Genomic DNA, 13,422 nt, shown 5'->3' with positions numbered 1-13,422 from the left:
GAGTATATATATATATATAACCTAGCAGGTACAGGACTATAATGAGTATATATATATATATAACCTAGCAGGTACAGGACTATAATGAGTATATATATATATATATAACCTAGCAGGTACAGGACTATAATGAGTATATATATATATATAACCTAGCAGGTACAGGACTATAATGAGTATATATATATATATAACCTAGCAAGTGCAGGTCTATAATGAGTATATATATATATAACCTAGCAGGTACAGGTCTATAATGAGTATATATATATATATAACCTAGCAGGTGCAGGACTATAATGAGTATATATATATATATAACCTAGCAGGTACAGGACTATAATGAGTATATATATATATATAACCTAGCAGGTACAGGACTATAATGAGTATATATATATATATAACCTAGCAGGTACAGGTCTATAATGAGTATATATATATATATAACCTAGCAGGTACAGGACTATAATGAGTATATATATATATATAACCTAGCAGGTACAGGTCTATAATGAGTATATATATATATATAACCTAGCAGGTACAGGACTATAATGAGTATATATATATATATAACCTAGCAGGTACAGGTCTATAATGAGTATATATATATATATAACCTAGCAGGTACAGGTCTATAATGAGTATATATATATATATAACCTAGCAGGTACAGGACTATAATGAGTATATATATATATATAACCTAGCAGGTACAGGACTATAATGAGTATATATATATATATAACCTAGCAGGTACAGGACTATAATGAGTATATATATATATATAACCTAGCAGGTACAGGACTATAATGAGTATATATATATATATAACCTAGCAGGTACAGGACTATAATGAGTATATATATATATATAACCTAGCAGGTACAGGACTATAATGAGTATATATATATATATAACCTAGCAGGTACAGGTCTATAATGAGTATATATATATATATAACCTAGCAGGTACAGGACTATAATGAGTATATATATATATATATATAACCTAGCAGGTACAGGACTATAATGAGTATATATATATATATAACCTAGCAGGTGCAGGTCTATAATGAGTATATATATATATATATAACCTAGCAGGTACAGGTCTATAATGAGTATATATATATATATAACCTAGCAGGTACAGGTCTATAATGAGTATATATATATATATATAACCTAGCAGGTACAGGTCTATAATGAGTATATATATATATAACCTAGCAGGTACAGGTCTATAATGAGTATATATATATATATAACCTAGCAGGTGCAGCCAATCACCGGCCCTCTCACTTGCCCCGCCTCTATTTAAAACGCGCCTCTTTTTCGGTCACGTGACCTCTGGGAGCTCTTAGACCGGATGCGGGGGACTGTGCCGGGATGTTACCGGAAGTGAGGAGCGTCGGCGCTCGGGGTCTGACTCTGCTGACAGGTGACGTCACTGCTCCTGAGCGCTGATATGTGCTGCCGCCGTGTCATTAACCCGTAACATCTCTCTGCAGACAGCGCCGCTATCAGCAGCCGTAGAGTACTGCACAGCCTGATCGTGGCCTCTGTGCAGAGGTGAGACCACGTGACAATATGGGGCGGAGCCCGAAGAGATGATGCTCCTCCCCGCGTCTCTCTGACGCTCCTCCTCCTCTGCCCCCCGTCTCTCTGACGCTCCTCCTCCTCTCCCCCCCCGTCTCTCTGACGCTCCTCCTCTCCCGTCTCTCTGACGCTCCTCCTCTCCCGTCTCTCTGACGCTCCTCCTCCTCCTCTCCCGTCTCTCTGACGCTCCTCCTCCTCCTCTCCCGTCTCTCTGACGCTCCTCCTCCTCCTCTCCCGTCTCTCTGACGCTCCTCCTCTCCCCCCGTCTCTCTGACGCTCCTCCTCTCCCCCCCCGTCTCTCTGACGCTCCTCCTCTCCCCCGTCTCTCTGACGCTCCTCCTCCTCCTCTCCCGTCTCTCTGACGCTCCTCCTCCTCCTCTCCCGTCTCTCTGACGCTCCTCCTCCTCCTCTCCCGTCTCTCTGACGCTCCTCCTCCTCCTCTCCCGTCTCTCTGACGCTCCTCCTCCTCTCCCGTCTCTCTGACGCTCCTCCTCCTCCTCTCCCGTCTCTCTGACGCTCCTCCTCTCCCCCCGTCTCTCTGACGCTCCTCCTCTCCCCCCCCCGTCTCTCTGACGCTCCTCCTCTCCCCCCGTCTCTCTGACGCTCCTCCTCCTCTCCCCCCGTCTCTCTGACGCTCCTCCTCCTCTCCCCCCGTCTCTCTGACGCTCCTCCTCCTCTCCCCCGTCTCTCTGACGCTCCTCCTCCTCTCCCCCCGTCTCTCTGACGCTCCTCCTCTCCCCCCGTCTCTCTGACGCTCCTCCTCTCCCGTCTCTCTGACGCTCCTCCTCTCCCCCCGTCTCTCTGACTCTCCTCCTCCTCTCCCCCCGTCTCTCTGACGCTCCTCCTCTCCCGTCTCTCTGACGCTCCTCCTCCTCCTCTCCCGTCTCTCTGACGCTCCTCCTCCTCCTCTCCCGTCTCTCTGACGCTCCTCCTCCTCCTCTCCCGTCTCTCTGACGCTCCTCCTCCTCCTCTCCCGTCTCTCTGACGCTCCTCCTCCTCCTCTCCCGTCTCTCTGACGCTCCTCCTCCTCCTCTCCCGTCTCTCTGACGCTCCTCCTCCTCCTCTCCCGTCTCTCTGACGCTCCTCCTCCTCCTCTCCCGTCTCTCTGACGCTCCTCCTCCTCCTCTCCCGTCTCTCTGACGCTCCTCCTCCTCCTCTCCCGTCTCTCTGACGCTCCTCCTCCTCCTCTCCCGTCTCTCTGACGCTCCTCCTCCTCCTCTCCCGTCTCTCTGACGCTCCTCCTCCTCCTCTCCCGTCTCTCTGACGCTCCTCCTCCTCCTCTCCCGTCTCTCTGACGCTCCTCCTCCTCCTCTCCCGTCTCTCTGACGCTCCTCCTCCTCCTCTCCCGTCTCTCTGACGCTCCTCCTCCTCCTCTCCCGTCTCTCTGACGCTCCTCCTCCTCCTCTCCCGTCTCTCTGACGCTCCTCCTCCTCCTCTCCCGTCTCTCTGACGCTCCTCCTCCTCCTCTCCCGTCTCTCTGACGCTCCTCCTCCTCCTCTCCCGTCTCTCTGACGCTCCTCCTCCTCCTCTCCCGTCTCTCTGACGCTCCTCCTCTCCCGTCTCTTTGACGCTCCTCCTCCTCCTCTCCCGTCTCTGACGCTCCTCCTCTCCCGTCTCTGACGCTCCTCCTCTCCCGTCTCTGACGCTCCTCCTCTCCCGTCTCTCTGACGCTCCTCCTCTCCCGTCTCTCTGACGCTCCTCCTCCTCTCCCGTCTCTCTGACGCTCCTCCTCCTCCTCTCCCGTCTCTCTGACGCTCCTCCTCCTCCTCTCCCGTCTCTCTGACGCTCCTCCTCCTCCTCTCCCGTCTCTCTGACGCTCCTCCTCCTCCTCTCCCGTCTCTCTGACGCTCCTCCTCCTCCTCTCCCGTCTCTCTGACGCTCCTCCTCCTCTCCCCCCCGTCTCTCTGACGCTCCTCCTCCTCTCCCCCCCGTCTCTCTGACGCTCCTCCTCCTCTCCCCCCGTCTCTCTGACGCTCCTCCTCTCCCGTCTCTCTGACGCTCCTCCTCTCCCGTCTCTCTGACGCTCCTCCTCTCCCGTCTCTCTGACGCTCCTCCTCCTCCTCTCCCGTCTCTCTGACGCTCCTCCTCCTCCTCTCCCGTCTCTCTGACGCTCCTCCTCTCCCCCTCCGTCTCTCTGACGCTCCTCCTCCTCTCCCCCCTCCGTCTCTCTGACGCTCCTCCTCCTCTCCCCCCCTTCTCTCTGACGCTCCTCCTCCTCTCCCCCCCGTCTCTCTGACGCTCCTCCTCTCTCCCCCGTCTCTCTGACGCTCCTCCTCTCCCCCCCGTCTCTCTCTGACGCTCCTCCTCTCCCCCCCGTCTCTCTCTGACGCTCCTCCTCTCCCCCCCGTCTCTCTCTGACGCTCCTCCTCTCCCCCCCGTCTCTCTCTGACGCTCCTCCTCTCCCCCCCCCGTCTCTCTCTGACGCTCCTCCTCTCCCCCCCGTCTCTCTCTGACGCTCCTCCTCTCCCCCCCGTCTCTCTCTGACGCTCCTCCTCTCCCCCCCCGTCTCTCTCTGACGCTCCTCCTCTCCCCCCCGTCTCTCTCTGACGCTCCTCCTCTCCCCCCGTCTCTCTCTGACGCTCCTTCTCTCCCCCCCGTCTCTCTCTGACACTCCTTCTCTCTGACGCTCCTCCTCTCCCCCCCGTCTCTCTCTGACGCTCCTCCTCTCCCCCCCGTCTCTCTCTGACGCTCCTCCTCTCCCCCCCCGTCTCTCTCTGACGCTCCTCCTTTCCCCCCTGTCTCTCTCTGACGCTCCTCCTTTCCCCCCTGTCTCTCTCTGACGCTCCTCCTCTCCCCCCCGTCTCTCTCTGACGCTCCTCCTCTCCCCCCCGTCTCTCTCTGACGCTCCTCCTCTCCCCCCCGTCTCTCTCTGACGCTCCTCCTCTCCCCCCGTCTCTCTCTGACGCTCCTCCTCTCCCCCCGTCTCTCTCTGACGCTCCTCCTCTCCCCCCCGTCTCTCTCTGACGCTCCTCCTCTCCCCCCCGTCTCTCTCTGACGCTCCTCCTCTCCCCCCGTCTCTCTCTGACGCTCCTCCTCTCCCCCCCGTCTCTCTCTGACGCTCCTCCTCTCCCGTCTCTCTCTGACGCTCCTCCTCTCCCGTCTCTCTGACGCTCCTCCTCCTCCTCTCCCGTCTCTCTGACGCTCCTCCTCCTCCTCTCCCGTCTCTCTGACGCTCCTCCTCCTCCCCCGTCTCTCTGACGCTCCTCCTCTCCCCCCCGTCTCTCTGACGCTCCTCCTCTCCCCCCCGTCTCTCTGACGCTCCTCCTCTCCCCCGTCTCTCTGACGCTCCTCCTCTCCCCCCGTCTCTCTGACGCTCCTCCTCTCCCCCCGTCTCTCTGACGCTCCTCCTCTCCCCCCGTCTCTCTGACGCTCCTCCTCTCCCCCCGTCTCTCTGACGCTCCTCCTCTCCCCCCGTCTCTCTGACGCTCCTCCTCTCCCCCCGTCTCTCTGACGCTCCGCCTCCTCTCCCCCCCCACCGTCTCTCTGACGCTCCGCCTCCTCTCCCCCCCCCCCCCGTCTCTCTGACGCTCCGCCTCCTCTCCGTCCCCCCCCCTGTCTCTCTGACGCTCCGCCTCCTCCTCTTCCCGTCTCTCCTCCTCCCCCTGCGGCTCTGCCTCGGACACTCTTCACTATTGATAGCACAGGAAGCAGGCGAGCTCCATGGCGGAGGATCATCTGCGGCGTGGCAGCGCCAGGCACTGGTACCGTGGCGCAGAGCGTGGGGGGCGGGTGTAGCAGAGTTACTCGCTCACTTGCTACATCGGTTTGTGTTATAGGGCAGAACGAGTCCACGTCTTCACTTATGAAACTCCAGTAGAAGAGTTCTTGGAAGGCTTACCTCAGGAGATATCATCCAGGTGAGCAGCCTGACCATCACTGACCAGGAGGTGGACGGAGCTGGGGAAGGGAAAGGGAAGGTGGAGAGGCAGGGGAGTGGTTAAGGAGGAGAGGAAGTCAGTGGAGGGGGGAAGGAGGACATGAGGTTGCGTGAGTGGTGAAGGTGGAGAGTGAGAATAAGGAGAGGTGGTGGGAAGGAGGAGAGGCAGGGGAGTTGGGAAGAGGAGAGGTGGCAGGTGTAACGGGTCTGGGAGGTGGAACCTCTGAGCAACTATACAAAGGGGCAGTCCTTGTAAGGAAGCGGGTGGCTCCCAGGGTAGGCGGGCAGGTAGTCCCGGCAAGTGACGGGGACAGTCTCTGGGTAGAAGGGCAGGAGGTCACGGCAAGTGACGGGGACAGTCTCTTGACAGGCGGGTGGTCACGGCAAGTGACGGCTAAGCCTCCAGACAGGCTAGCAGGCGGGTAGCAGGTAGACGCTCCCAGGTGAGCGGGCAAGAGTCTCTGGACAGGCAGGTGGTCACAGCACGTGACGGCAGAGCCTCCAGGTAGGCTAGCAGGCAGGTAGCAGGCGGACGCTCCCAGGTGAGCAGGTAAGAGTCTCTGGACAGGCGGGTGGTCATAGCACGTGACGGCAGAGCCTCCAGGTAGGCTAGCAGGCAGGTAGCAGGCGGACGCTCCCAGGTGAGCAGGTAAGAGTCTCTGGACAGGCAGGTGGTCACAGCACGTGACTGCAGAGCCTCCAGGTAGGCTAGCAGACAGGTAGCAGGCGAACGCTCCTAGGTGAGCGGGTAAGAGTCTCTGGACAGGCAGGTGGTCACAGCACGTGACGGCAGAGCCTCCAGGTAGGCTAGCAGGCAGGTAGCAGATGAGCGCTCCCAGGTGAGCGGGCAAACAGATCCATAGACAGACTGGCAGGGCTGGTAGGCAGACTGTCGGACCGCAGGAATGTAAGCAGAAAGACAAGTATCAGGCAGGTATCAAGCAGGATTCTGGCAGGTAACTGGCAGGAATCTGGTTACGGGACCTGAGGGCTGAAGCAGAGTGATAGGCTATGCAACAACATTGCTCGGGCACCTCCATTTTGGAGGAGGTGCCTTATATATGGTGAGGTCCTCCGGCCATTGGCCGGAGACTCCTTAGGACGGCGCGCGCGGCCCCTTTAAGAGAGGGGGAGCGCGCGCGCGCCCTAAGCACAGTGGCCGGGAAGCAGCGCGCGCTGCCAGCAGAGCGGGAGGAAGACACCGGGCACGGAGCGGAGAGGTGAGGGGAACAGCGTCCCTGCCTAGCAGGAGGCAGGGACGCCGACGCTACAGCAGGAAAGAGAAGAGTAGGTCGGGGAGTTGGGAAGAGGGGAGGTGGTGGGCAAGAGGATTGGTGGCAGGAAGAAGGCGGGGGAGTGGGGAAGAGGAGAGGTGTCAGGGAAAAGGAGTGATAGTGGGAAGGAGAGAAGGGGGCGTGGGGAAGAGGAAAGGTGGTGGGGAAAAGGAGTGGTGGTGGGAAGGAGGAGGTGGGGTGGAGAGGAGGGGGAGTGGGGAAGAGCAGTTGAGGAGGGGGAAGGAGGGAGGGGGAGTGGGGAAGAGCAGTTGAGGAGGGGGAAGGAGGGAGGGGGAGTGGGGAAGGGCAGTTGAGGAGGGGGGAAGGAGGGAGGGGGAGTGGGAAGGAGGAGAAGAGTTGGGAAGGAGGATATGAGGGGGAGTTGGGAAGAGGAGTGGTGGTGGGAAGGAGGAGAGGGGGAGTGGGGAAGAGGAGAGTTGGTCGGAAGGAGGAGAGGAAAGGGAGTGAGGAAGGAGAGGTGGCAGAGAAGGTGGGGAAGAGGGGAGGTGACGGGAAGAAAGATGTGGGGGAGTCAGTGAGGAAGAGGTTGTGAGATGGAGGAGGAGGGGCATCAAGGAGATGATGGGGCTGGAAGACAGGTGCCGGTGAGCTGGAGGTGATGAGGACAGGGCTGCCGAATAATGAGGAAGAGGAGCTGCGGGTCAGTAGTGAAGCAGGGATTGTGGCAGCGGTCTGCTCCTCACCGGAGAGCTTTTGGCTTTGAGCTCAGTATACGGTGCCGCCCTCCGTCTCTTCGCGCGCGCGACAGCCCTCCGTCTCTTCGCGCGCGCGACAGCCCTCCGTCTCTTCGCGCGCGCGACAGCCCTCCGTCTCTTCGCGCGCGCGACAGCCCTCCGTCTCTTCGCGCGCGCGACAGCCCTCCGTCTCTTCGCGCGCGCGACAGCCCTCCGTCTCTTCGCGCGCGCGACAGCCCTCCGTCTCTTCGCGCGCGCGACAGCCCTCCGTCTCTTCGCGCGCGCGACAGCCCTCCGTCTCTGCGCGCGCGCGACAGCCCTCCGTCTCTGCGCGCGCGCGACAGCCCTCCGTCTCTGCGCGCGCGCGACAGCCCTCCGTCTCTGCGCGCGCGCGACAGCCCTCCGTCTCTGCGCGCGCGCGACAGCCCTCCGTCTCTGCGCGCGCGCGACAGCCCTCCGTCTCTGCGCGCGCGCGACAGCCCTCCGTCTCTTCGCGCGCGCGACAGCCCTCCGTCTCTGCGCGCGCGCGACAGCCCTCCGTCTCTGCGCGCGCGCGACAGCCCTCCGTCTCTGCGCGCGCGCGACAGCCCTCCGTCTCTGCGCGCGCGCGACAGCCCTCCGTCTCTGCGCGCGCGCGCGACAGCCCTCCGTCTCTGCGCGCGCGCGACAGCCCTCCGTCTCTGCGCGCGCGCGACAGCCCTCCGTCTCTGCGCACGACAGCCCTCCGTCTCCGCGCGCGCGACAGCCCTCCGTCTCCGCGCGCGCGACAGCCCTCCGTCTCCGCGCGCGCGACAGCCCTCCGTCTCCGCGCGCGCGACAGCCCTCCGTCTCCGCGCGCGCGACAGCCCTCCTTCTCCGCGCGCGCGACAGCCCTCCTTCTCCGCGCGCGCGACAGCCCTCCTTCTCTGCGCGCGCGACAGCCCTCCTTCTCTGCGCGCGCGACAGCCCTCCTTCTCTGCGCGCGCGACAGCCCTCCTTCTCTGCGCGCGCGACAGCCCTCCTTCTCTGCGCGCGCGCGACAGCCCTCCTTCTCTGCGCGCGCGCGCGACAGCCCTCCTTCTCTGCGCGCGCGCGCGACAGCCCTCCTTCTCTGCGCGCGCGCGCGACAGCCCTCCTTCTCTGCGCGCGCGCGCGACAGCCCTCCTTCTCTGCGCGCGCGCGACAGCCCTCCTTCTCTGCGCGCGCGCGACAGCCCTCCTTCTCTGCGCGCGCGACAGCCCTCCTTCTCTGCGCGCGCGACAGCCCTCCTTCTCTGCGCGCGCGACAGCCCTCCTTCTCTGCGCGCGCGACAGCCCTCCTTCTCTGCGCGCGCGACAGCCCTCCTTCTCTGCGCGCTCGCGCGACAGCCCTCCTTCTCTGCGCGCGACAGCCCTCCTCTGCGCGCGCGCGCGACAGCCCTCCTTCTCTGCGCGCGCGCGACAGCCCTCCTTCTCTGCGCGCGCGCGACAGCCCTCCTTCTCTGCGCGCGCGCGACAGCCCTCCTTCTCTGCGCGCGCGCGACAGCCCTCCTTCTCTGCGCGCGCGCGACAGCCCTCCTTCTCTGCGCGCGCGCGACAGCCCTCCTTCTCTGCGCGCGCGACAGCCCTCCTTCTCTGCGCGCGCGACAGCCCTCCTTCTCTGCGCGCGCGACAGCCCTCCTTCTCTCTGCGCGCGCGCGACAGCCCTCCTTCTCTGCGCGCGCGCGACAGCCCTCCTTCTCTGCGCGCGCGCGACAGCCCTCCTTCTCTGCGCGCGCGCGACAGCCCTCCTTCTCTGCGCGCGCGCGCGCGACAGCCCTCCTTCTCTGCGCGCGCGCGCGACAGCCCTCCTTCTCTGCGCGCGCGCGCGCGACAGCCCTCCTTCTCTGCGCGCGCGCGCGCGACAGCCCTCCTTCTCTGCGCGCGCGCGCGACAGCCCTCCTTCTCTGCGCGCGCGCGCGCGACAGCCCTCCTTCTCTGCGCGCGGGGGAGTCAGTGAGGAAGAGGTTGTGAGATGGAGGAGGAGGGGCATCAAGGAGATGATGGGGCTGGAAGACAGGTGCCGGTGAGCTGGAGGTGATGAGGACAGGGCTGCCGAATAATGAGGAAGAGGAGCTGCGGGTCAGTAGTGAAGCAGGGATTGTGGCAGCGGTCTGCTCCTCACCGGAGAGCTTTTGGCTTTGAGCTCAGTATACGGTGCCGCCCTCCGTCTCTTCGCGCGCGCGACAGCCCTCCGTCTCTTCGCGCGCGCGACAGCCCTCCGTCTCTTCGCGCGCGCGACAGCCCTCCGTCTCTTCGCGCGCGCGACAGCCCTCCGTCTCTTCGCGCGCGCGACAGCCCTCCGTCTCTTCGCGCGCGCGACAGCCCTCCGTCTCTGCGCACGCGCGCGACAGCCCTCCGTCTCTGCGCACGCGCGCGACAGCCCTCCGTCTCTGCGCACGCGCGCGACAGCCCTCCGTCTCTGCGCACGCGCGCGACAGCCCTCCGTCTCTGCGCACGCGCGCGACAGCCCTCCGTCTCTGCGCACGCGCGCGACAGCCCTCCGTCTCTGCGCACGCGCGCGACAGCCCTCCGTCTCTGCGCGCGCGACAGCCCTCCGTCTCTGCGCGCGCGACAGCCCTCCGTCTCTGCGCGCGCGACAGCCCTCCGTCTCTGCGCGCGCGACAGCCCTCCGTCTCTGCGCGCGCGACAGCCCTCCTTCTCTGCGCGCGCGACAGCCCTCCTTCTCTGCGCGCGCGACAGCCCTCCTTCTCTGCGCGCGCGACAGCCCTCCTTCTCTGCGCGCGCGCGCGCGACAGCCCTCCTTCTCTGCGCGCGCGCGCGACAGCCCTCCTTCTCTGCGCGCGCGCGCGCGACAGCCCTCCTTCTCTGCGCGCGCGCGCGACAGCCCTCCTTCTCTGCGCGCGCGCGCGACAGCCCTCCTTCTCTGCGCGCGCGCGCGACAGCCCTCCTTCTCTGCGCGCGCGCGCGACAGCCCTCCTTCTCTGCGCGCGCGCGCGACAGCCCTCCTTCTCTGCGCGCGCGACAGCCCTCCTTCTCTGCGCGCGCGACAGCCCTCCTTCTCTGCGCGCGCGCGCGACAGCCCTCCTTCTCTGCGCGCGCGCGCGACAGCCCTCCTTCTCTGCGCGCGCGCGCGACAGCCCTCCGTCTCTGCGCGCGCGACAGCCCTCCGTCTCTGCGCGCGCGACAGCCCTCCGTCTCTGCGCGCGCGACAGCCCTCCGTCTCTGCGCGCGCGACAGCCCTCCCTCTCTGCGCGCGCGACAGCCCTCCCTCTCTGCGCGCGCGACAGCCCTCCCTCTCTGCGCGCGCGACAGCCCTCCTTCTCTGCGCGCGCGCGCGACAGCCCTCCTTCTCTGCGCGCGCGCGCGACAGCCCTCCTTCTCTGCGCGCGCGCGCGACAGCCCTCCTTCTCTGCGCGCGCGCGCGACAGCCCTCCTTCTCTGCGCGCGCGCGCGACAGCCCTCCTTCTCTGCGCGCGCGCGCGACAGCCCTCCTTCTCTGCGCGCGCGCGCGACAGCCCTCCCAGGCGTGACTGCGCCCCCCCCCCCCCGTCTCCGCGCGTGCGCGACTGCGCCCCCCCACGTCTCCGCGCGTGCGCGACTGCGCCCCCCCACGTCTCCGCGAGCGCGTGACTGCCCCCCCCGTCTCCGCGCGCGACAGTACGGTACGAGGCGTCTGCTGACCTCGCGTCTTCCTCCTCCTCAGCCTCACACTTCATGACGGATTCTCCAACCCTCTGCACTGGGCGCGGACGCCGCCCACGCTGACCCTGCGTGACCTCTCCGTACAGGGGATACGGCAGCGGGTGGGTGATGCCGGCGGCCCCCACACCATTGTCCTAGACTCTCTGAGCTGGATCCTGGCGCGATGTCCGCTCCCCAGTGTCTGCCGCCTGCTGCGAGAGCTGAGCGCACCGCGGAGCCAGCCAGGTGAGGGCGCCATGGCGGATCTCAGGTGACAGCGATGGCGGCCGGTGTAGGACAGGTGAGTGACGGTTGTACTGCCCCTCACAGGTGACACGTGTGTTGTGGCGCTGCTCCACGCTGATCTGCACGACCCCGGCGTCCTGTCATCTGTCCGTCTGCTCGCTGACACCGACATCCTCCTCACTGACCCCGGAGGAAAGGCCACAGCTACCGTCACCCACCGCAAGCCCAGCGGCCGAGTGCTCACCCAGGTAAGTGCCGCACGTGGCCCACCCCAGGGTAATGTGTGCTGCTCCCTGGTGTCTGCCGGCGGTGATGTCAGCTCTGTGCTGCAGGTGCAATGCTTCCAGGTGCACGACGACTTCTCTCTGGATACAGTTAGTGAAGATGGAAGAGAACCGGACCCTGGAGCACAGGTACAGCCACGTGGAGGAGGCCGGGAGTGGGGGATGGTGGGAGTGAGGAGGCCGGTGGGAGGCCGGGGATGGGGGAGTGACTGCAGCCGGCAGGTGAGCGGATGTCGCCCTCTGTCTCCTCAGCTGGATCCCACAATCAACCTAACGTTTAATCTGCGTCTCTCTGAAAAGGAGCGATCAGGAAAAGAGTCTGCGACCCTGCCGTACACCTTCACTGACCGCAAGTAAGGAGCGCGCGTGGGACGGGGGGCGGACCCCTTATATTGTGGTTCTTGGGGTTGGTTTAATCTAGCAAGGTGGCGCTCATACCAAAAAGGCCCGCCCCCGAGCGGGTCACAGGCGTTGCGGCCCGCCCCCGAAGCGGGTCACAGGCGTTGCGGCCCGCCCCCGAAGCGGGTCACAGGCGTTGCGGCCCGCCCCCGAAGCGGGTCACAGGCGTTGCGGCCCGCCCCCGAAGCGGGTCACAGGCGTTGCGGCCCGCCCCCAGGCGCGTTACATACAGGCCAGTAGGTAATCGCTCTCCTCTCTCTGCAGGAAGCTTTCTCTCCTTCACTCCTCGTCCGGATCTGCCAGGATCTTTTATGATCCCGATCCGTCTGATGCTGCAGATGATGAGGATCCTGATGACGACCTGGATGTGTGATGCCTGCTCCGCCCGCCGGCCTTCCGAGTCTCCTCATACAGTACTTCTGATATCTCTGGAGATTGGAGTAATCCTGGGGGTCTCCTCCCACCTCTGGCAGCTGTGAGCACCTGCTGCATCCTGTATATGTGTAAATAAAGATGTAATCCTGTCCCCGTGTGCTGTGTGGGGGAGGGGCGATGTCACATGATCAGATACCAGCTCCCTCCTAAATCAAATCTACAGGCCGGACGGCCACTCAGAGTGGAGTACAGGCTCACCGCAGTCTACAGGCTGGATAGTCATTCACAGAGCGGAGTACGGGCTCACGGCAGTCTACGGGCTGGATGGTCGCTCTCACAGAGCGGAGTACGGGCTCACGGCAGTCTACGGGTTGGATGGTCGCTCTCACAGAGTGGAGTACGAGCTCACGGCAATCTACGGGCTGAATCGTTGCTCTCACAGAGCGGAGTACGTTCTCGCAGCAGTCTACGGGCTGAATCGTCGCTCTCACAGCGGAGTACGGGCTCACGGCAGTCTATGGGCTGGATGGTCGCTCTCACAGAGCGGAGTACGGGCTCACGGCAGTCTATGAGCTGGATGGTCGCTCTCACCGAGCGGAGTACGGGCTCACGGCAGTCTATGAGCTGGATGGTCGCTCTCACCGAGCGGAGTACGGGCTCACGGCAGTCTATGGGCTGGATGGTCGCTCTCACAGAGCGGAGTATGGGCTCACGGCATTCTACGGGCTGGATCGTCGCTCTCACAGAGCGGAGTACGGGCTCACGGCAGTCTACGGGCTGGATGGTCACTCTCACAGCGGAGTACGGGCTCATAGCAGTCTACGGGCTGGATCTCTGCTGGATCGTCGCTCTCACAGAGCGGAGTACGGGCTCACGGCATTCTACGGGCTGGATCGTCGCTCTCACAGAGCGGAGTATGGGCTCACAGCAGTCTACGGGCTGGATCGTCGCTCTCACAGAGCGGAGTACGGGCTCACGGCAGTCTATGGGCTGGATGGTCGCTCTCACAGAGCGGAGTATGGGCTCA

The 13,422-nt window shown here is 62.9% G+C and overlaps 1 protein-coding gene across 1 annotated transcript; it reads left to right on the top strand.

Annotated features, from left to right (window-relative positions):
- The first annotated feature begins 1,321 nt into the window (after positions 1-1,321).
- On the top strand, positions 1,322-12,544 carry ELP5 (elongator acetyltransferase complex subunit 5). Its single transcript, XM_073651091.1, has 8 exons — positions 1,322-1,446; positions 1,517-1,577; positions 5,381-5,461; positions 11,114-11,337; positions 11,422-11,585; positions 11,670-11,750; positions 11,874-11,974; positions 12,285-12,544. The coding sequence occupies exons 1-8, from the start codon at positions 1,395-1,397 to the stop codon at positions 12,391-12,393; spliced, it is 873 nt and encodes a 290-aa protein (XP_073507192.1). The 5' UTR covers positions 1,322-1,394; the 3' UTR covers positions 12,394-12,544.
- Positions 12,545-13,422: the final 878 nt, after the last annotated feature.

Source organism: Phyllobates terribilis, unplaced genomic scaffold, assembly GCF_046119375.1.
Source record: "Phyllobates terribilis strain yellow unplaced genomic scaffold, ASM4611937v1 Scaffold_11__3_contigs__length_659146591, whole genome shotgun sequence".
Lineage (NCBI taxonomy): Eukaryota > Metazoa > Chordata > Amphibia > Anura > Dendrobatidae > Phyllobates > Phyllobates terribilis.
The sequence above is the reverse complement of the archived record's forward strand: the minus strand, read 5'-3'. Positions and strand labels throughout refer to the sequence as shown.